The 22862-nt window shown below is 44.5% G+C and overlaps 1 protein-coding gene across 1 annotated transcript in view; it reads left to right on the plus strand.

Moving 5' to 3' along the window:
• efnb2a (ephrin-B2a) overlaps positions 1-22862 on the plus strand; it is a 31687-nt gene continuing 8825 nt past the window's right edge. The window contains exons 1-2 of the mRNA XM_012853634.3: positions 1-836; positions 13876-14159. Of these exons, the coding sequence (XP_012709088.2) occupies positions 724-836; positions 13876-14159 (397 nt within the window). The 5' untranslated portion in view covers positions 1-723. The remainder of the gene's footprint in view (positions 837-13875; positions 14160-22862) is intronic.

The following is a 22862-nucleotide window of genomic DNA, read 5'->3' on the forward strand; positions in this document are numbered from 1 at the left end:
CTCTCAGTTACTTCCCAGCCTGGTCTGAGAGCAGCAGCCGTTCGGGCGACATCCTCCCTGCAGCGTGCGTTGGTGTGCGGGAGGACGGATCTGCGGGAGCGAGCCGCCCTCTCTTCGCCTGCGCGGCTCTCCTTTCTCACTTGGAGTTCTTATTTGTTTCTTTTGGACCTGTTTAGTATGAGAACCTCCATCCCAGCTCCTTTGATTTCTTTCATCCACACATCAGCTCATTTTGTTCATTTTGACCATCCGACCTCATTGTTCCATTTTTGTGCTGCTGTCACCCACAGTTTGTCGCCCTCCACCTCCACCTCCAGCTCCAGCTCCAGCTGAAAGCGGAATATCTCTGTCTCCTCCGGCCCTGGCTCTGCTGCTGCTCCATGTTGGCTGTTGCACGCAGAGGGATTTATATTTCTGCTCCTCTCTGAAGGATGTATCTCAGTGGCTTGAAGTGTTGCGCTCTGAGCGGGGGAGAATACTAACGCGCAGCGCCCTGAATGAACAGCCGCCGTGCGCCTTAGCTTTTTTGGAGCAGGTCTCTCTCTGCTGGAGATGCTCTGATCGGGGCTTTTGGGGTCCGTATGCACTGGATCGGGATATAATCGGAAGATTTCCCCCCCTCTGATTCTTTTTTTCCTCCGTTTTTGTGCGTGGACATACACGTTTGCTCCTCTCTGAGACGGGAGTGTGCACCCATCAATCCGGGCGGCGCGCAGGCTCACCATGGGGGACTCGATGTGGAGATATTATTTTGGAGTTTTCTTCCTCGCCTTCGAACTGGACTTGTGTCGGCCGCTCATACTGGAGTCCATCTACTGGAACACGACCAACACCAAGTAAGTGGAGCGAAATGCGCACTCATCAATGCGCCATGATTGCGCGGAGAGGCACTTTAAAAAAAAAATGCATCAAATTAAGCGACGCACACGGAGAAACATTTGAATTAAAGGAGCTTAGCTCAAACGGAAACAATGATTTATTTAAAATAAACTTAAAACCAAATCGATTCTCTTTGCGTTTATTTAATGGTGGATTTATTTTCTCCCGCTCCACTAAAACAGACTGGGTGTATTGAAATGGTGAATTATGGTCAAATAAATCCTCGGTCCGACAGTAAGTGCGCCCACACCGAGCTGCCGAGCTGACGGGTGTAACTGTGGGGATATTTACGCGCAGAGGACGGAAAGGGGCCGATCGGAACCAGCTCGGAGTGTGCGGCTCGATGCGGATAAATTCTGCGGACAAACGTCGCGCGGTTTGCGCTGCTCACTCGGGGCTAAATAAACGTTTATTGGGGAAAATGTTTCCCATAATAGAGGTAAAAAAAATACTAATTAATTTCAGTGTTAGGAATTTGAATGTATTCCGACTGTAATTGTCTCTCAGTTGTGGCGTGAATAGGAAATGAATGTTTGTGAGACTTTGCTGAGCTCCAGCGGGCCTCTCGCTCTCCCTGTGTGCGCTGAAACGTTCCTGTGAACAATGAGGCGGATTTCAGATTTGTTTCTGCTGGAAATGTGGCCGCTGAGATAAAACTTATAACAGACGGGCCGCTGCAGGCAGCCCCAGGCCCGTCTCTGTGCGTAAAAGTTCAGTTTGGAGTCTTTTATCGGGTCTGAAGCGGGTAACTTCAGCTATTAGTGTCACATCAGGGACAAATGGGGTGTTTTTTTCCGCTCAGCCGCGACTGCTGCTGCGGTTGGCCCAGAAATAAACGCTTTAACTCTTTTAGTGAAGCCAAAGGAGGTGTCTTTCTGCTGCTGTGTGCCACTGCTCTCTGCCCGGCGGGGGTGGAGGGGTCCCGTCTTTGTGTCACTTTCGTCACGGCTAAAACTCCAAAGTGCCCCTCAACAATTCTGCTTCAGGCTCCAGCGCAGCCGCACAATCCGCCTCTCTGACTGGAGTGGAGGCGCTCCGCTGCTCAGCCTCCTGCAGCGAGCAGAAATGTGGAGGTAACCTTCCTTGCGCCTCCGAGGGGGCCCGCTGCAGCCTGTCCCGATGCACCCCCCCCCCCCCCCCCCCTCAGGTCTCTGCAGCAGCGCTTGCTCTCAGCTCTGCTGTCGGCCTCGCTGCGGCCACTCTGTGCGTAAGGTTACGCACCAAAAAGCGCGTTTTAAACTCCAGCTTTCCCCCTTAGAAGCAGGTTTTGGTTTAAAAAGAGTCTGTGTCCCAATCAAAGCGTGGAGTTGGAGCCTATGGTGCCATTAGGACGCGTTTGGTTATCGGGTTCTGGTGACTAAACTAAAAACAAATGGCACGCTTTAATGCTCTATCAGGTCACTCAGCAAATTGTGTCTTTTATTATTAAAATGTAAACCAGTCAGTTTATTTTTTTTTATAACGTACAATATAAGCCTCTTTTCAAATTAGAAAAATAGTTTTAGGGCTGAACCCAAGAGTCTCACCTTACTTTTAAAAGTTAACTGCGTTTCTTTAAAAAAGCAACAACATCTGAGCCGATTTGGTTTAAATTAGAGAAGCACAACAATATCATTATATATATATATATATATATATATATATATATATATATATATTTTACACTGCAATCGCAGAGGACAGCTTGGATGTCATATTTGGCAGGCTATTATATTTTAGGTAACAGGCTTTGACGCTCTGCTAGGCAATAATGTATTTTGGACAGTCGCACAGGCAGTTATATAGATTTCAGGGACCAGCATGAGAGGCTTGGTACATGGTGATGATGGAAAAGAAAGAGGAGCGTGAGGAAAATGTGGGTTATCTGCAATACTCAGCAATAATATCGCAATGTTTTCCCTACTTATAATAAAAGAGAAAAAAAAAAGCCTTACATGAAACTAAAGATGACCTTTCATTTTTAAAAAGCAAGTAGAAAAGCAATAATATGTCCGTCCTGAGAGTGTGAGGAGGCCTCAGGGAGTGAGCTGAGTCCGGTTAGTGGCATCAGTGACCGTACCAGAGCAGGGAACTGGATCTTTTTGGATCCGTTTTAAACCAACAAAACTTCAGCTGAATCCTGATGTTCTGGTTCAGTGTCGGTGAAGTGGAGCTGGAGGCTTCCCTCAATCCTAAACTTATTTCCCATCTCAGGCTCATATAAAAAAAAAAAAAAAGCTTCCACAGCCGTGGAAATGCACCGATCAGTTTGATTGGAACCGGCAGATTTTCCTTCGATTGGTTAAATGCTCAATCAGCATTTAACCAAAATGCTGCTGCAAAATGCTGCTGCTACGCCTGAATTTCAATCAGGGAAATTCAGGCGTAGCAGCAGCAAAGACCAAATAATGAGAGAAAATAACGTACAGAATAAAAATTCCCCTTTTATAATTTTTAGCCTGTAAACGCACCGACCCACAGCGTTTCTGTCTGAAACAGGGACACTGGCTTTGATTCTGTCATTTTCTTCTGTCATATAACACATGGGACGTTTTTTCTTCTTTCCTGTGTTAATAGTTCTCAGGAATAATAATAATAATAATAATAAAAACTGCACCTCAGTCGGTATTGGCCAGGAAAGTCCTGGTCGGTGCGTCTGTAGAAAGCGTTGCTCTCTCTTTTAGTTTGTGTTGATCTCTTTGAGGAGTCATTGAGGAACGGATGAATGTTGGAACCGTGAACGCTGGAGGACGCTTTAATGCGTGTGTGTGTGTGTGTGTGTGTGTGTATGTGCGTATGTGTGTGTATGTGTGTGTGTGTGTGTATGTGTGTGTGTGTGTGTGTGTGTGTGTGTGTGTGTGTGTTGTCGGCTCTCTAACTGCTTCTCCGTCCATTAAACCTCATTGTTGCTGCTGCTTTACTGCCCTTTTTTAAACGAGCCACCTCAGAAAAACAAGAGGGTGACCCCGGCGGCACCCCCCCCACACCCCCCCAACCCCCCCGCATCGCCGCGCCTCCTCCAACCGCTAATCCATTTTGTAGCTGGGAGGGAGAAACAAAAGGGAGCCTTGCTTTACACGGGATATGGAAAAGGAGCGCTGCCTCTCCTCCGCTGCAGTTCATTAAGAGATTACAGAGAAGCCCCCAAAGGCCCTTTGTGACCGGGCAGTGACGGGGGCACCTCTCCGGGTCCTTTTGTGAACGTGGAAGGATTGGAGGGGGTGAGTGACGAGGCTGAAGGATGGCAGGAATTTTTCAGAGCAAAAGATGCTAAAAGTAGAGAGGGTGAAAAAAATACGACGTTTAGCTTCTGGTTTTTTTTTTTGGGTCCAACTTTCTTCTAAAACTAAAAGAAAAGACATAAAACAGGGAAGGAAGGTCTCTCTCTCTCTCTCTCTCTCTCTCTCTCTCTCTCTCTCTCTCTCTCTCTCTCTCTCTCTCTCTCTCTCTCTCTCTCTCTCGTTCTCTCTCTCTCTCTCTCTCTCTCAGGGTAAGGAGGGTAATTATGTCTGGGCCTGGATTACAGGATGAAAGGTAGAGGGGAGTAAAGACCCGGTTCCTCTCTGCACAGACCTGCGGCTGCGTGGATTAACCCTCCGCTCAGCGCCTTCAGTCTGGCTGCTCATCGGGTCCCGGCTCTGACGCTGCGGGGGGGGGGGGGCGCCGCCGCCGCCGCCGCCGCCGCCGCCGCCGCCGCCGCCGTCCACCCTGCCCTCACCCTGCTTCGCCCCGCTGCAGTTTTTCTCCGGTCCTGATGTAGCAGAACCAGAAAGGAGCTCCAAAATGTGCTTTTAGTTCTCCAGGAGTGACACGGCTGATCTGATCTGATCTGCGTTACACTGCAAAAATGGATCTAAAAATAAGCAAAATGTTCTTAAACATAGTATTTTTGTCCTTGAATTGAGCAGGTAAATAAGATCATCTGCCAATGGAATGAGTATTTTGACCCCTAAATTAAGATAGTTAGACATTTAGCACTTGAAATAAGATGATAGAGATGAATTGTTCCTATTTTAAGTGCAAAAATCTTATTCTGTTGGCAGATCATCTTATTTACCTGCTCAAATCAAGGATAGATACACACATTTTAAGAAAATTTTACTTATTTTTAGTTCCGTTTTTGCAGTGTAAAAAGACAGAAAATAAAACGTGACCCAGCTGGACGTTATTTTCCTGATTCCAGCAGAACAGGAACGTCTTAGAAACACTTAAAACTTAGAGAGGTGTATTTACATTACTTATGTATCGTTAAATAATGAAAAAAAAAATAGAATTTAAAATGTTTTCTACAAAGATAATCCCATTTTCACACATCCAGGACAGCTAATCGTAGGTGAGAGTATTTAAAAGAATACACCTGTGGAAGTGAAACTAAAGGAGTTTATGTGTTTCTCTCATTATTTCACTGAAAGTAATTTGATTCTGATGGTTTTGTGCAAACATTTCAGTTTTAGGCTCTTTTTCAGGCGGCTGCGCGGTCAGATGAACATCTAATGGACCCCCAGGCTGTGGTTTGGTGTCGAAATATTTAAAAAGTAAAACGTTGGCTTTAAAGACGTTTTACCCGGAACGTGTCAGGACTCGTTTTTTTTTTTTTCTATTTTTAGTAAAATTCCTTCCCTGTGATTAGAGCTGAAGTTTCAGTCGACCTTTTTTTTACGGATCCTCCAGCTGAAACCTTTTCTGTTTGTTCTTCTCCGCTCCGCTTGTGCTTTCAGAGTCACCAATGTCACATTTTGTTGTTTTAGTCGTCGTGTTTTTCTCCGGTTAGAGTTCCTGTTCAGTGCAAAGGTTCATTTTTTCCACCCTGGTCTGAATTTTATCGTTATTTTACCGTCATGTTCTGCCCTTTAAGGGGGGGGGGGGGACAAAACCCCTCAGATATCCACAGATAGACCGTCAGGTTTTCAGAGAGAGAAAACTGTAAAATATATCAGAAAGGTCCAGAAACAGGAGCTGTGGAGGGACAGAGGCAGGGGCGGTTCTAGACAGGGGCCAAAAGGGGCCCATGCCCCTGTAGAAATGGCCTTGGCCCCTGTTATGGCCCCTAAAAGCATGATGTTAAATAAACTTCTCATAATTATTTGCAATGGCAAAGAAACCATAACTGATTGGTCACTTTGACCAATATATATTTTTTTACCTATACAGCTTTACTCTAAAAAGAATTTAAAACTTAAGATGTTTCACGTTTAGCTTTAGTCGTATTGAGCAGGGGGCAAAGTTTTCAACTGCTAGATCAGGGGGTCTGAAACCTGCAGTTCCAGAGCCACAAGTAGCTCACTTAATATTATTACACAGTTAAATATTGCCATTTTATTGTTTTTACATTTTTTTTTCTGTGAAAAAACACTGGCCCCACCTTGGCCCCCCTGGTAAATTTGGTCTAGAACCGCCCCTGACAGGAGGGCAAACAGAAAGTATCAGAAAGTTAATTAACTCTCATTAAGTTGATGCAGGACGACCTTTAAGGCCGACCGCGTTAAACTCTTTGCTTCAGGAATATTTACGGCCCAACTTAGGAGCGGCTTTGGTAAAAACAGCCATTTTAGACAGATTTAGGGAGGGGGTGAAGTGTGCCTCAGAGCCTGTTGGTGGGCGGGTCGGGTGTGTGGGTGTGTGTGTGTGGGGGGGGGGGGGGGGGGGAACACATTTACAATCATCAGATGGAATGCTGTAATTTGTTTTCCTCCCCTGCCTCCTCACTGCGGGCGGTTATGTGTGACCTTTGGTTGGCTTCCTTCGCTTTTATTGCTCATGTCTTCAGTCGTCCTCGTCTCTCCTCCTGACTTCCCGTCTCCGTCCGTTTTTTTGGGGGGGACAGGACGGGACAGGACGGGCCTCTTAGGGTGGAAGCCTCCTCCCACCACTGCTTTCCTCCTCGTTTGTCAGCATTTATTGGACGTTCTCATTATACGGCACTTTGGTGCCGGATCAGCTGGCTGAGACCCAGCGGCGGGACGGAGAGGCCGGGCCGTGTGGCGTTCGCTCCGGGCCGGAGCAAAACGTCCCAGTTTGGGTTTCAGGAAGGAGCGGGACCAAGCAGACAAAAAAACAAAAAAAAACAAAATAAAGACGGGCTGAAGGCTCACAGCCGGTGTCAGTGTTTCTGACGGGGACAGACTGAGGTTTGTTCACGGTGGGTCAGGGATTGGTGCAGGAAGTCTGACGCTGATGGTTTTAACAGATCTGTTTAGTTTCTGACACGTTTCAACCAACCGTAGCGCAGAGACACTAAACAGACTGATAATGACACAAAATAAGGCGATTTACAGAATACGGGGAAAAATCGACGACAAAGCCAAAAACAACAGAAGTAGAAGAATTAAAGCAAAAGAAAAATTCTTTGGATTTCACCGCAGAGAGGCTGCTGCCCACTTTTCAGGGAAAATGTCTTTGGCTGCATAAATCTTTTTAGCTTCTTATTCTTTCAGATTCTGCAGATAAACTTCACCCAGAATCAGCGAACATTTCTCAGCCTGATGTCCTAAAGACGTGTATTTCATTCCTGCAGACATGATTACCGCATACAAACAGCTTCAAAACAGACTTAGTTCAGCTTCTAGTGTTAAGTTATAAATGTAAAATGTGAATGTAAGACCAGTTAAATCAAGAAGCTCTAAGTTTAGATTTAATTGACGAGTCGGTCGCTCTGTGAACAAAGATCAGGAGATGCAGAAGTTTCTGCGTTTAAGAGAAGCTCAGAGTTCTCCTCCTGAAGTTTAAACTTCAGCAGCACCCGTAGATGAACTCTGACTTTATAGAAAATGTGACACAAAGTGCTGCCTTATCAGTTTAAGGAGGTTCTGGTTCTGATTCTACAGGAACGGCGCTGGAAAAGTCCGGCAGGCAGTCTGACATAAAACTTCACGAGCGCTGATCACGAACAATGAGCCGTTTTAGGCAGACGGAGCTGTGGTCCATTAAAGGCTTTCTGTGCAGCAAAGTGTGGCGGAGATGGCAGGAGACGGGGAACATGATCCCCCCCCCCCCCCCCCCCCCCAGAAGCACCTGTTTGGATCGGCCGCAGCGTTTCCAGAGAGCGAGGCTAAAATGGCGTCGCTGTGTTCACGTTGATCTGACCGAAGCAGGAAGCAGGTTTTTCTGCTCCTCTCAGAGCTCCCAGAGTCCAGAAAGGTCGGAGGCAGGAAGCCGTGGAGAGCTGAAAGAAAAACTCCACGATGCAACCAAACTAAGTTTCTCTGGGTTTCTGGATCCTGGAGTAAAAACGTAACGGACACGTGACTCCAGGATCAGTCTGAACCCTTTAACAGGATCCAAGATCCAAATCTGGATAAATATAAAAAGAAAAAAGAACTGGTTCTTCAAACCGCTGAATCATCAGTTTTTAGTGATTAAATGATGAGGGTAGAAAATGTTGTCGATCATTTTCAGAGGTTTTATTGTATTTAGTGCATTAGAACTAAAAGAACATGTGAACATTTGAGTTAAGCAGGTTTGCTTCGATGGTAAGATGCACCTTAAAGGAGCCATGCAAGCAAATATTAAGATTTTAAAGGGTTATCGTTATTTTTATGATGCTTTTTGAGCCTTTTTCAAAATGATTTTAGGCACTCATCAGGTAAAAAAAAATGTTAACTTGAAGATTTGTTGGCCTTTCCGTTGAATATTCTTGATTTGTGCTGTTTAAGCACCAACTAACCTGCCAGGGTCAGGAAGTGTGAAACATTGACCCTCCTGAGCGCCACAGCCATGACAGTCAGACTAAATGTCACTTTGTTCAGTTTCATCGGCTCAGTCGCACCAACTTGAACTTATTGTTTGTGTCGTCATTCTCCGAGTTCCAACTTGTTTTTTTGAGACGGAGATTTTCTGGCGTTTCCACCAGCCGCTCCTCCGTGTTTCGGCTCTCCAACCTCTTTGTTTCAGACGGCAATTACTTCATATTTATCCGACAGACATCCGAGCGCAGCCTGGAGGTTTATTCACGCCGAGACGCTTCACATCCCATCACCACCTCCTCATTTCTGCATACCTAAAGGATTTGATTCTTTACTCTCAAACATATGCCGAATGTCAGCCAAGACAGCCTCACAGTGGGGGTTTTTCCTCACTCTTAACATTGTCAGGTATTTATTATTAAGTTCTTTAGTCGGAGAAAAACAAAAGAACGACCAGATTCCAGAAGATTAAAGCATTTTGGCGCTTTAGTCAAAAGTTTTAGTGATAATTATTTCTAAAACCTGTGAAAACATCCGGCCTGTCGTGCACTGCAAAAACAGAACTAAAAATAAGTACCATTTTCATGAAATTGGTGTATTTGTGCTTGATTTGAGCAGGTAAATAAGACTATTTGCCAATGGAATAAGATTTTTCCACTTAAAATAGGAACAATTCATCTCCATCATCTTATTTCAAGTGCATGATGTCTAATTATCTTATTTTAGGGGTAAAGATACTCATTTCATTGGCAGATAATCTTATTTACTGGCTCAATTCAAGGACAAATAGACTAACTTTGAGAAAATTTTACTTGTTTTTAGATCTGTTTTTGCAGTGTGTGTTTTAGATGCAGCGGAGCAGGAAGCTGCCTGCATTCTGTCTCCTCGCTGGCAGGGGGCGCCACCTGCTGTTTAGTATCTGCTAATTGTGATAAAATATCTCCTCTTCGTTTTGTGGCCTCTGAGCGTTTATCTTTATATTTGTCATAAGTTTATGGTCCCTCTGTTCTGGATGGTTATTCTTTGGTTCTGCTTCTCTGGTGACTTAAACTCGTTCCGTCAAACGGATTTTTCCGTCTTGCATCCACTTCCTGACATCTTAAGTTTCCAGGAGGATGTTAAGTAGAGGTTGTGTTCACAGCTTTTTTTTTTTTTTTATTGCATATTATCTAAGATGTCAAACTGTGCTCTTTATTAAACGCTTTTTCAGCGCATATTAAGGCAGACTCATGCTGCGCGGCGTGTAGATGTTACACGCAGCAGCAGCAGCCTGCAGGCCGGTTTCCTCCCGCCATCAGGCCGCTGTTATCGAACTGCGGACCGGGCCAAGCGTGTTCTGGTCCGGTGAACACAGCAGCAGCAGAAACGGGAGCTACGACCCAGTAATCTGAGGCAGGTCCTCCTGGTGATAAAAAGCTGCCAGCAGAGTCAGACTCGGAGGCCTGAACTAAATGTTTTCTGGGTTTTCCTCCAGTTAGCGGCGCTGTTTTGGGCCATTCTTGCAAATAGGAGGACTTCTGTCCCAAACTTACTCATGGGTGACTCTATGTGAGGAAGAGACGACAACGTAGGAAGCAGATTACTGTTGGTAGTTGGTCATCGGTTTCTGGGACTGAATTAAATGAGCCGCTGATATCAGGAGCCCTCCTTTTAAACCAGGGGTGTCAAACTCATTTTGGTTTATGGGCCGCATTCAGCTTAATCTGATCTCAAGAGGGCCACACGAGTAAACTCACTGCAAGATTAAATAGAACTAATAAAAATGGACTTGTTGTTGATTTTTATATTAAATTAATTTCACTTTTACACAATATATTGTGAATAACCTCAGCGTTTTTAAGAAAAGTATGTGCAATTTCAACAATACTTTCACTCAGTTAAACATTTACTTGTGCATTATGCATAAGAACTGATCACAGTGATTGTACAATGTTAAAAAAACATTTATTCACATTTTTTGGAACTTAAAAACAGTGTTCTGCATGACAAAATACATCAAACAGATAAAAATTAAGAAATGATTTAAAATCAATTTTCCACATCTGAAGCTCAGTGCTACCATCTGCTGATTAAAACACAGCGCCCTTCGTGGACAATATAGGAACTGCAGTTTCAATTAAACGAAGTACATGTTTTTTTCAATAATTGTTTTATCATTCTCTTCCTTTTATCTCCTCTTTCTTTCACCTTTTCTTTTTTTTCTTCTTGTTCTTCCTTCCCTCTCCTACTTTCCCATTGTAGTGTCCATATCATTTGAGATATTCCCCACATGAATCACAATAAAACTATTCACATTCATAAATCAAGCAGAGAACTATGGCAAGAGCAGTACTGCTCCACTTGTGAAAGTCAAATCTGATGAGCTCTTTTTGGCATTAAGACAAAAATTCTTTATTTTTTTTTTGTTGAATAATGATAATGCATTTAGCCACCGGGCCGGACTAAATTGTTCGGCGGGCCGGAACCGGCCTGCAGGCCGTATGTTTGACACCCCTGTTTTAAAGGAAACAGTTCAGCCCTTCATCTCTGAGTCTTTCATTCACTCACGTTCATTTGAAACGCTTTGGTGTCCGTTCACATACGTCAGAATTCCCAGCATGCTTAGGAAAGGCCTCCTGGGCGTCAGGGGTTAACGTTTCACATGGATCTGTGTTCAGGCGGCCATTTATTCAGCAGATAGCTCCAAGGTTTCACCCTCTCACATATTCTCTGCTTCTTGGTGAAATTTGTGGGAATTCACTGACAGCTGTGTGTTTGTTTGTGTGAATGAATGCTGCTGAGTTTCTGATTAAGGGTGCTGGTGAAGGCTTATTAATAATCAGCATTTTATTATAATGGGTGGTTCGCTACCTTCCGTTCATCCATGCATGTAGATGGTAGCCCTGGAAAACTCTCACACAAAATAATTCTACTTTTAGTAATCACACATTAATGCAATTGCAAGGAAGCTGCAAACATCTTCCTGCAGACTTTAAAGGGAAGGACTGAGTAACATAAATCAGCCAAACTTTACTTTGGAGACACGATTCAGAGGTTAAACGGGTGCTGGAAAATTAAACCTAATATTTACTCACATAAAAATCATTTTTATACCTTCCAGTTTCTGTTTTAGCATGTTTTGATAAAATAATATCACAGGAATTTCATCCTAAAGTGTGATATCATATGCTCTAGAGTTTGTCCCTTTGATTCATCAATTTGTGTGATGTAAACCAGTTTAATGCCCACAGTATCATCTCTATGTTAGAGCTGAAACAATTATTAATCATCATTAATCGATTATTGAAATAATTGTCAACTAATTTAGTAATCGATATTTGCTAACTGGAATAATAAGACTCTAAAACATGCCATTTGCTGAAAGAGCAACCCACTCAGTAACCATTAACCACCCAATAATAAGCCAAAACTGTACAAATAACTAAATACATTTTGCATTTAGGTGAGAAAAACCTCCTTTATCTGTAAATATCTTCCATTCAGAACTCCTGAAGTGGCAGTTTTAGCTTCGCTGGTTCAAATTCTGTAAAAAAAAAAAAAACGATTAAACATGGCAATTTAATTATTAAGATGATAACAACTTAATTAAGATCGTAATAATTAAAAATGAGTTTTTGTATATGTTTCTGCTGTTTACAATGCATTTAAAAATGCAATAAAGTTTAATTCATTCATTCATATTGATGGATCAATCAGAAAAATAATCACTAGATTAATTGATTACTAATTGCAGCCCTAATCTATATAGTTTATGTATTAGAATGTGGGTATTTTTATCTACCTTCACTTAGAAACCAGTGACTCAGCATTTTCTCTAGTTCTTATTACTCAGCAGCTTCTTCTTCCTTATTCTGACCCATCTCTAAGTCGGTATCGATACCCTGGAACATATTCGATGCTCAATGCCATTTTGGATATTATGGGGATAAATAGGCCTAATAAAATATTTTATGAATATTAATAAACTCATTTTTTCATCTCAACGTGGAACGTGCTTTCTCAACAGAATCCCAGATTCTATTTAAATAAGTGTGCATATAAATGCTGAACAAATAAGCCAAACAGAACAGAACATGCCTGGTAGCATGCTAGCCACAGCTAATCTCACAACGTTAATGCGGACCACCGCTCGCGCTAACATCAGTAATATGTTTAATTTGTCAAATAAAACTTACTAACCTGTCAGAATATACCATGATGGTGTCGGTGTTTGGCATATTTGGCCACGTTTGTTGTGCTGCTAGACTTTAAAGCGTTTTTTGCTCACAGGATCTCTGGGTTTCCCTTCTTTGTTCGCTTTGTATGCTAAAATATTTAGTATTGATACCATGACATGTTAGTATTGTGTCCCGATATTTTTGAGAGCTTCCATAGTTTTGAGAGTATCGATATGTTGGAGAATATCGATATTTTTAGACTATCGATATCTTTGAGAGTATTGATATTTTTGAGAGTATCTATATTTTGAGAGTATTGATATGTTGGAGAGTATTGATATTTTTGAGAGTATCTATTTTGGAGCATATCGATATTTTTAGACTATCAATATCTTTGAGAGTGTCGGTATTTTGAAAGTATCGGTATTTCTGAGAGTATCAATATTTTTGAGAGTATCGATATGTTGGAGAATATCGATATTTTTAGACTATCGATATCTTTGAGAGTATTGATATTTTTGAGAGTATCGATGTTTTGAGAGTATCTATATTTTGAGAGTATTGATATGTTGGAGAGTATTGATATTTTTGAGAGTATCGATATTTTGGAGAATATCGATATTTTTAGACTATCGATATCTTTGAGAGTGTCCATATTTTGAAAGTATCGGTATTTTTGAGGGTATCAATATTTTGAGAGTATTGATATGTTGGAGAATATTGATATTTTTGAGTATCAATATTTTGAGAGTATTGATATTTCTGAGAGTATCGATATTTTGAGAGTATTGATATCTTTGAGAGTATTGATACTTTTGCCAGCCCTGCCCATCTCAGAATTGCACCGGTTTCATAAGGCAGCTCACAGGAGGAAGTCGTCGTTAGATCATTAAGCAGCAGCTGCTTTTCCAACAAATTGTAAAAAAAAATGTTCTCATTTTTCTCTCCCTCCATCGGTGCTGATTTTAACCGATTTGAGATTCAGACGTGGTGGTTCGCTTTCCTCTAAAATTAATGAACACCATTAGTAATTACCGCGTTAATAATTAAAGCAGCTGCTCTGTTTTTGGTGTGGACTGAGCGACTCGGTAGCGCTCTCTCCGCTCCCTGATGCATAATGAATGCGCCGCCGTCAGACTCTCAGCGGCTCTGCCTCACGTTCCCGTCTTCTCTTCCAGATTCGTCCCGGGCCAAGGCGTGGTTTTGTACCCGCAGATCGGGGACAAGCTGGACATTGTGTGCCCCCGAGTGGACGGCGGGGTGGGCGACGGCGTGGAGTATTACAAGGTGTACATGGTGCCCAAGGAGCAGCTGGAGAGCTGCACCATCACCAAGGCCGACACGCCGCTGCTGAACTGCGTCAAGCCCGACCAGGACGTCAAGTTCACGCTGAAGTTCCAGGAGTTCAGCCCCAACCTGTGGGGGCTGGAGTTCTTCAAGGGGAAGGACTACTACATCATCTGTGAGTATGAGCGGCGCAGGACGTCCCCCCCCCCCCCCCCCCCCCGGGCTGCTATGAGCTGCTGTGTGTCTGGTGGAGGTGTCCATCAGCAGGTGTGTCCACTCCGCCTCGCTGATTTCCTGCGATTTACTAAAACCTTCCTGAGAGGAAGCTCTGACGGGTCTCTGCGACGGCCCCCTGGTTTGAAACATGGGAGGCGGACTGAACCATCTGTGTGGCGCCAACGGGGGTGTGTGTGTGTGTGTGTGTGGGGGGGGGGGAGTTGTGCTGCAGATCGGACCATCTGCGAGGCTCTGCCACCGCCATCTGTGAGCTGTCACAGTGGGGAAGGCCATATTTCTTACAGAGAAGAAAGGAGAGCGAGGCGGGGATGAAAGAAGAGCAGGAAGGCTGCTGCAAACCGAGCTCTGCAGCGGCGGCGGCGGTGGCAGCGGCAGCGGCGGCCTCCTGCACAGTCGGCTCCGCTCCCTCAGAGCGCCACAGTGGCCGCTCTGTTCCCGGGCGCCGAGGCGGCAGGTTATTTGCATGGCGAGGCACGTCTCAAGCTGGAGAAGCGTGAGCGAATAGAACCGATCTGCTGCTTAGATTTACAGAGAGAGAGAGAGAGAGAGAGAGAGAGAGAGAGAGCAGGCTTCATGCACGCCCAAAGGATGGGCAGAGTTTAGCTCATTGCCTCCCTGCTGGACCAGAACCTGCAGCTCTACGCCGGTTCTGGAGAGGGAAACGGATGAGTGGACACACAGCAGCCCGGCTCATTCGTAATCTTTCTTTAATTTCCCCCTGCTTCTTATTGAGAGCAAAATCCTCCGCACAGAGCTGCTGATTTGACAAGTCGGAACAAAGAGAGCGGTGGGAAACGTCAATTCGGGCCTTAAATAATTTAGGGAAATCCAATTTTCCTGCAGATCCTCGTCTTCTGATGCCTTGATGCGGTTATTTCGCCTCCTGAATCCTTAAGATGGGACGTGGCGAGCGGTTTCTGTGCTAGACGCCTGACAGCCAGGTGAACCAGGCAGGTGGAGAGGACAGGTAGATTCAGCCAGTGAATTATTTCTATTTCAAACACAAGACGGAGACATTTAGGAGGAACTGATCTCCCCGTGGAGCAGAACTTTCACACGCAGCCCTCTAATAAGCTGCAGTTTAGTGCATTTCTCTCATTAACGCTGCTTTATTGCTCATTATTTAAGATCCAACATAAACTGTGTTTGGAGATTATGAAAAAACAGCAACATGCGGTGCTCTGGTGCAGCTTGTATTTTACTGGAGCTGCACCGCACTGCAAAAACAGAACTAAAAATAAGTAAACATTTCTTGAAATTAGTACGTTTGTCCTTGATTTGAGCAGGTAAATAAGATTATCTGCCAATAGAATGAGCATTTTGACCCCTAAAACAAGATAACTAGACATCCTGGACTTAAAATAAGATGAGGGAGATGAATTATTCCTATTTTAAGAGCAAAATTCTTATTCCATTGGCAGATAATCTTATTTACCTGCTCAAATTAAGGATAAATGCACTTGTTTCAAGAAAATTTTAGTTATTTTTAGTCCCGTTTTTGCAGTGCGATCAGAGGTTTTGATTATCAGTCGTCAGTAATTGATATCTGGCAGTTCAAAACTCTCCCTGATATTGATTAGCATGATTAGCATAACATCTAAATCAGCTCAGCACAATACAAATAAAGTTCTCCTTATTCAGAAAGCGCTCATGGAGTCCTAGATCTGAGATAATGACTGGTTTGATGATAAATTGAAGTTGAATGCATAATAAAGTAACATATAATACTATAATAATATTATTATTGGCTGACTGAGATACACATGGACAGCTTTAACCGTGACTTAGCCAGGGATTCAGATTACCCAGGGTGCATGTGGCTTTTTGACTTATTTGTTATGAAGCGCTTCATTAGCTGAAATATGCGGTCTGACGGGTTGCAACAGGAGGAAGGAGGGGAAGAATCGGACTTCCTAACAGGCCCTACCAGTTTCAGCTTTTTTATTTTCTGCAGAACTCGTAAAGAACTTTTTCTGGTTTCTTTTCAGAGCTTCAACACAGCGTCTGAATTAAGTCCAGTTTTGTTTTTTACTTTTTTTTTTGAAGCGTCTGAACAGATCTTTCAGCTCTGAGCTGACCGACTTTACCATCAATATCGTCTAGTTTCTAATTTCAGTGAATTGATTTGTAATCTTGGTTCACTACTTGAACATTTTGAAACAAAGTTCATTCTCCCAACATCAGCTGCGTCTCGGTGATTCATCGTTTTTAATAAATAACGGTTTATTGTGTTTTGTTGTAATCCATACTGTAGCATTTTCTGCTTATTCTCATCTGTTTAATGACACTATTCTGCTTGCTCATAGAAACTGTGTTCTAATTTGGCTGAATTCCCAAGAAAGCAAAGTAAATAATTATTTTTTTTGATCTGCCATTAGGGAAAACTTCTTCAACTACAGTCACCTTTAATGCAGGGCAGTGATTGGTTCATTGCTTAATAAAAACCTGGTTCTGTTTAAAGACGTAAAGTCTTCTCTCATATCGATAGAAGAGAACATTTATATTGTAATTTTAGCTACGCTTAGGGACAAAATGCATCGAGGTGCAGGTTTATTTATCTAACCGTCGTGGTTTTACCTGCAAACCTCTCACCTGTGGGCTTCATGCACACCTGCCGCCAGACAAACAGCATAATCTAGTAGCTTTAATGTTTAGGGCATGGAAGTTTACTTTTTTATTTAGTATAAACAGCTCTAAGAGGCATTATTCTATAATAATTATTTTGTGATAAAAGAAAAACTAGTTAATATATATGTCTGTGCTAACACAGCAGTCACCACCTTCTCACCTTTGGGGTTATATTTGGACTCCCAACAATTTGGACCCAGTAAAGTGTTTTTTAATGACTTAGCTCAGGTTCGTCATGTAAAGAAAACAAAACCAAACACATCATTAAGTTCAAAGTTTTGCAGAAAGTTCATGAAAGGATTAATTAAAGACGGTAGCAGAGACTGTCCCTTCCTTATGACATGTACCGACTCTTCATCGCTCATCCATGTAAACATAACGGCGATTAAATCTGCTGTTTCATTGTTTGTTCCAGAAATGAGAGTCTAGAGGAGGCAGAGCTGTGTGAAACGTTTAATCTGTCAATCAAACAAAAATGTTGTGAGGAAGCCGTCTCCCTGCCGGCCTGAGGGGGCGCTGTTCCTGCATCTTCAGTCTGTGCAGAAGAGCAGCCGTGTCTAACTGTAGAATATGGCAGCTTTCTCTATAATTAAGCTCCAATTTGTCTGGCAGAATAGAGCGGCGGCCGATCTGCGTGTGCGTTTCCCCGCTCAGCAGCAGCCATCCAGGACCCATCAGACTGTGACAGCGTCTCAGAAAAGTTCACCGCCAGGGTTTCATTAGTCTCTCGGAGCGAGCTCTCAATACGTAATTAATTAAGCGCCGTCTAATCCTCCGCTTCTCCTCACCGCCGGCCTCACGTCGCTGCTGCCGATCTGAGGCTCGACCGATTGGATTAACGTCGCCTCCGTTGGGTCGGCTGCCAGCGCTCCTGGGCTTTTTGTCTCATTTCAGACCCACAGCGGTGACGGTGCACAGAAAGCCAGGCGTCCTCGGGCCTCGTCTCCGTTTGCAGGCGGGTTTGTCACCGGCCGTCCATGCCTGCCTGGGTACGCCTCTGTTTTTAAAGTGCACAATGGCGCCGCAGCCCAGCGCAGGCGAGCTTGACGCGATTCTTTGCGGCAGCGTGGCCTGGAGCCGAGGGCCGGGCGAGCTGGATGATTAAGAGAAGGGAGAGAGAGAGAGAGAAGGGGGGATGAACGGGGAGGGAAAGGGGGCCAGCAGAGAGAGAGAGAGAGAGGAAATAGAGCTAACGAGGGAGGCCGGGGGTGAGGAAAGAGAGCTAAAGAGAGGAAGAGGAGGAGGAGGAGGAGGAGGAGGAGGAGGACCTGGTTGTGACTCCAGGTTTTCCTGGAGTCACAACCCGATCTGTGCGAGCTACAGGAGCCAGGATGTGCTTTTTGGGTTTGAGTCTGACTAATTCCCAGAATCAGATCAGTGACATTATCAGCGTTGTTCTGAAAAAAAAAAAAAAAACGCTCGTCTGGATTAATCAGCTGCAGTCGGCGAGGAAAATTGTCCCCGTGTGGGAAACATCCACGCGGATTTCTGCCGGATCCCTTTTGCACCTTAAATTAGATAAACTCCTTTCAGCGCTGCACTAATTGGACGTTAAATCCAGCCCAAATGGATCCAAACAATAGATGCTAAGTGTTTTTTTTTTTTTTCTGCTGATTAGGGATGGTTGTTAGGCAGCTCTGGTATCGGCGCTGACCCGGCCTCTCCCAGCGGGTCACAGGGGTCCTGAAAGGGGCCGAAGGCGCCTGCTGTCACGGCCGATTACTGGGCGCGGCGCTGACGGGCGCTAACCGGCCCGTAACCTCTGCTCAGTCAGGATGTCCTCACGCTCCACAGCAGCGCGCGGCGTTTAGATCATAGCTGCCTCCGTCTTTCCTGAATCCATCCTCATTCTGTCCATCAGGACGTCCCAGAGGCGGCGCTCGCTCCGCCAGCATTTATTGACCCAGCGCTGCGTTGTGTAATGACTGCACACAGAAAACGTGCCGCTTCAGTTTATTACGCCCATTAAAGCTGGATTGAAATTTAATCAGGATCTCCTTTTAAGGAAAACCTATAAATCTAATATCTAGGATGCGGAGAAAGAATTTGAATTCTCCTGCAGAATGATTGTAAACCAGTGGAAGCCGAAGGAAGAAGCAGAGATGTTGAACATTTTCCGTCTCTTTTCTGAGGACGGAGCGTTTAGGAAGTCTTCATCCGAACACAATTGACTGTCTCGTTAAACTCCGGCTGATTTTCCACCCTCTTGATTTGACAAACGGGAGAAAATGAAACTGAAGGCAGAGGAAGGCTTTTCAAACACGTTTGTCTCTTCCGGTCTGTTTGAGACGGCGCCTGGATGCTGATTTTTCGTCTTTACTCCGGCTAGCACAGCTGCAGACGTCTTTACTTCCGGGTGAGACCTTCCCACGCTGCGTTCAGGCGCTGCGTTCAGGCGGGAATACCCAGTTATTCTCCAGCTGTTCAAAAACTAAAATCAGAGACTGCAAATCTCCAGGAGACACTCAGGCCGATTGGAGGAAACGAATCCAAGCAGCGAGATTCCTGATAATCAGAAACTGTTTTTTTGGGAACGTTTAGACGTGCCTCTGCCTCACCACACCTGAGCAGGTAAATCAGCCTCTAGTCCCAGGTACATCAGACCAGGTGTGCGTCTGAAAGCTGCAGGACATCTGTAGCTTGAAGATGCTCCTGAACTGTAACATATTAAGTCCACCAAACACAGCGATTATCTTCAGACTGCTCCTGAGGTCCCACCTGCAGGAAAGTCTCCCAGTCCAGATTATGTCGTCTGTGTCTAAAGAGCAAAGCCCTGGCCAAGATGGCCGTGTGCGTGTTCAGGTTCTGATGGTTCTGGTGAATAAGACGGCTTTTTAATCCTGCTGATGTGACCAGTTATCTGTATAAAAACCGAGACTTACCCTGTTTCTGTTTTCATGAATATAGTAAATTCAGTTTATTTATGGATCTGTGATCAGCGTAAAATGACCCAGTGCAGGTTTGACCTGTTAATATATCATCTCAAACCGTGCTTTAGCGGCAAACAATCAAGTTTTTTCTGGTGAGGTCTAATTATTTTAGACTTTTATGTAGCATTAAATCAAATAAAGTCCAGAATCCTTTAAAACAAGCTGTGGAGAAGCTCTTTAGTTGAGCGCTGACGCTCCGACGCGCACGCTAGCGTTAGCATCGGCTGTAAACCCGTTACCATGGCCTCACAACGCTCTCTAAGAGCTCATGTTTTGTGTGTCGGTGTTTTTGTGCTCAAAGTGGCGTTGCACTAAATTTTCTTCTTCAGTTTTCAAAACCTAGTGTCTGTAACCTGCCTGGTAAAAAGTCCTGGTTGCAGGAAACATCAGAATCACATCGTCATACAACCAGATACCAGAAAAGCTTTTCTAGCTTTTCTGATTAGAAGTCAAGTTCAGATCCATGATCATTAGGCAGCGTAGGGCTCAGTGTCTTGCTCAAGGACACTTGGCTGGAGTCAAACTCCTCATTCTGAGCCACAGCGCTCATTCAGACACTCTCACTGAATTCTGGGTGTTTTTCTGCAGAGAGAAACGTTTCAGCCGCCTGGTTCTCCTGCAAAGCAGATAAAAACCCTGCATCTGCTTTTATGATGCAAAAAGAAGCTGCTGTTAAATTCCCAAACAGCTTCGTCTCCTACGGCTGCTGCTGCTGGAGCTCCTGCTCATATTATTATGATTTATGAATATTATTTAATTAAGAGGCCATTCTGGGTAAAAAATATATGAGATATTGTTATAAAGTTTGAGAGCTTCAGATTAAATCTGATTTCTTATAGAAACAAAGAACTAAATGACTGTGGGTTTTATGTTGGGGTTAAATATGACATCACAGGAAGTAGCTCCAGTGTTTCATTAGTTGTGGGCGTTCATTTTTCTAATCATAAAACTTGGTTTAAATGTCTGTGGAGTAAATTGAAGTTATTGACTCCAGTCTGTGGATCCGGTTAGGATTTAAATGCTAAAAAAATCTCTTTTTACTGATTTATTCATGTTTTATTAACTATAACAGCAATTAAACACAAAACTGGGATAAAACCCTTTTAGATCATAATGCATTGAGATAATTCAGTCAGAACAGCCTAAAAGCAGCTTAAATATAAAATGTAAAGGAACAGCTGATGGTGTCATTCCTGTTCAGCTCCGTTTGGGGAACGTTTGTCGGCGTCGTTCGCTGCGACAGGTCAGTGTGCAGCCAGCCAGAACCACGGCAGGCTGAGCAATGGATCACAGATCTGCTGACATTGATTATTATTATTTTATTATTATTTTTCCTGCACCCTCCTCCTCCTCCTCCTCCGTCCTCAGAGTTTTATCTCGGGGCCTCAGAGGGAAGTGCCTCCATTTGTGGCCGTCCTGGGGTCCCTGCTCCCCCCCCCACCCTGAGTGCTTCGGATTAGTCGGTTAACTCTTTCCAACTCGTCGGTCGGCCGCTCCAGCTTGGCCCCCTCTGAGCGGACCGGGGGGGGGGTTGGGGAGTCATTCAGCCTGAGCCGATTCAACAATCCCATTTTGTTTAAATCCAAGTCAGGCCCTGGCACCGCGGCTCCGTGTGTTTTACCCCGAGTTTAAAGGGAACACAGGAATTTAAAGATTCTTCCATGGAAACTCAGGCCTCTGTTTTGGGGCGTCTCGGCGCTCCAAAGCGAAGGAGTTCATGTGAAATGTTTTCTTTCCCAGCGCGTGAACTCTGACCCCGTTCCCAGCGTGGAACGTGAGCGCTCCTCTCTGCATTAGGATGTTAGGGGCATCCCTGCAGGATTGTGGCTTTCATGTGTTATGCTAACGGATCTGTGAGGAAAAACACACATGTGCGCACATGCAAACATGATGCTGGGTGGTGGGGGGGTTGGGGGGTGGATTGGTGGGGGTTGGGGGGGGGGGCAGGAGCCTGTAAGCAGCTTTCTCTGTAATGTGCTTCTGGGTCTCTGCTGGAGAGCTGCAGGTCAGCGAGGGAAGGAGGCGAGTCCTCGTTGACATGCACTCTGTGTCCGCCAGCATCACCGTCGTGTTGAAGCGAGAGGATTCGGATCAAATTGATCGGTAGCAGGCGGGGGGGTCGGGGGGGTCGGGGGGGGACGGGGGGGGGGGGGGCATCCTGGGTCCAGTCAGGACGGTGATGCTGCTGTCGCTGACGGAGGAGCTGCAGGAGCAAGGTGGGATGTGCAGGGTTAGGGTGTGATAGGCAGATAGGAGGGGAAGTGAGGTAGGAGAGGAAGCAGGGGGAAGTTAGGGGGGGGGTGCGGGGGGTGGAGGAGGGGGGGGGGGGGGCTGTGATGGTTGATGTGAAAGCGGGCCACTGAGCGCTGGCGGGAAGCCAAGCCTCTAAGCTCTGGCAGCTCGTTAGCCTCTGTGTTACTGACCTGATAGACCACAAGCCCTGCCCCCCCCCACCTCCCCCCAACTCACTCATGATCTCATATGGATGCACTTGCAGGAAGCCGCCTCTAGGGGCAGCAGAGGAGCAGGAAGCCAGGCGGGTTAAGATGGCAGCAGGAGTGACGGCTTCTAGCCTCTTTGCTGCTTCCTGTCACAAACCAAACGTCCCGATTCCTCTTTTCCTCTTTTCCTCTTTTCCTCCTTCGCTTCCTGTAAATTAACTTCAAGGCTGCATTTAATAACCGTTTAAAAAAATAAATCTATTACCTAAAATCCCAGTTTTTCCTCTACAAACTTCAGTCTCAGCTGTGAGTGCACCGCTCCAAAGGAACAGAACATTTCTGTTTCTGTTAAAAATGTTTAAACAACTAATTATGGAACATTTCTATGCATATCAACTGTATTTATTAATATTGTTTATGGTGTAATAAGTAGAGCTGGGCGATAAATCGATTAATTCGAATTTACAATTCTTCAAGATTTCATTTTTGGAAAATCTGGATTTTATTTTGCCAATCCACTCATTGGGTTTCCATGAAGAGAACAGCATGTGATGCTGAATATATGTTTAGGCAAATATATTGTCAAAATATTGTTAAGTAGAAACTTTTTTTTTACCATAATACGAGGTACTTCATTTACTT

The sequence above is a fragment of the Fundulus heteroclitus genome, unplaced genomic scaffold (genome assembly GCF_011125445.2).
Source record: "Fundulus heteroclitus isolate FHET01 unplaced genomic scaffold, MU-UCD_Fhet_4.1 scaffold_53, whole genome shotgun sequence".
In the NCBI taxonomy this organism is placed as follows: domain Eukaryota; kingdom Metazoa; phylum Chordata; class Actinopteri; order Cyprinodontiformes; family Fundulidae; genus Fundulus; species Fundulus heteroclitus.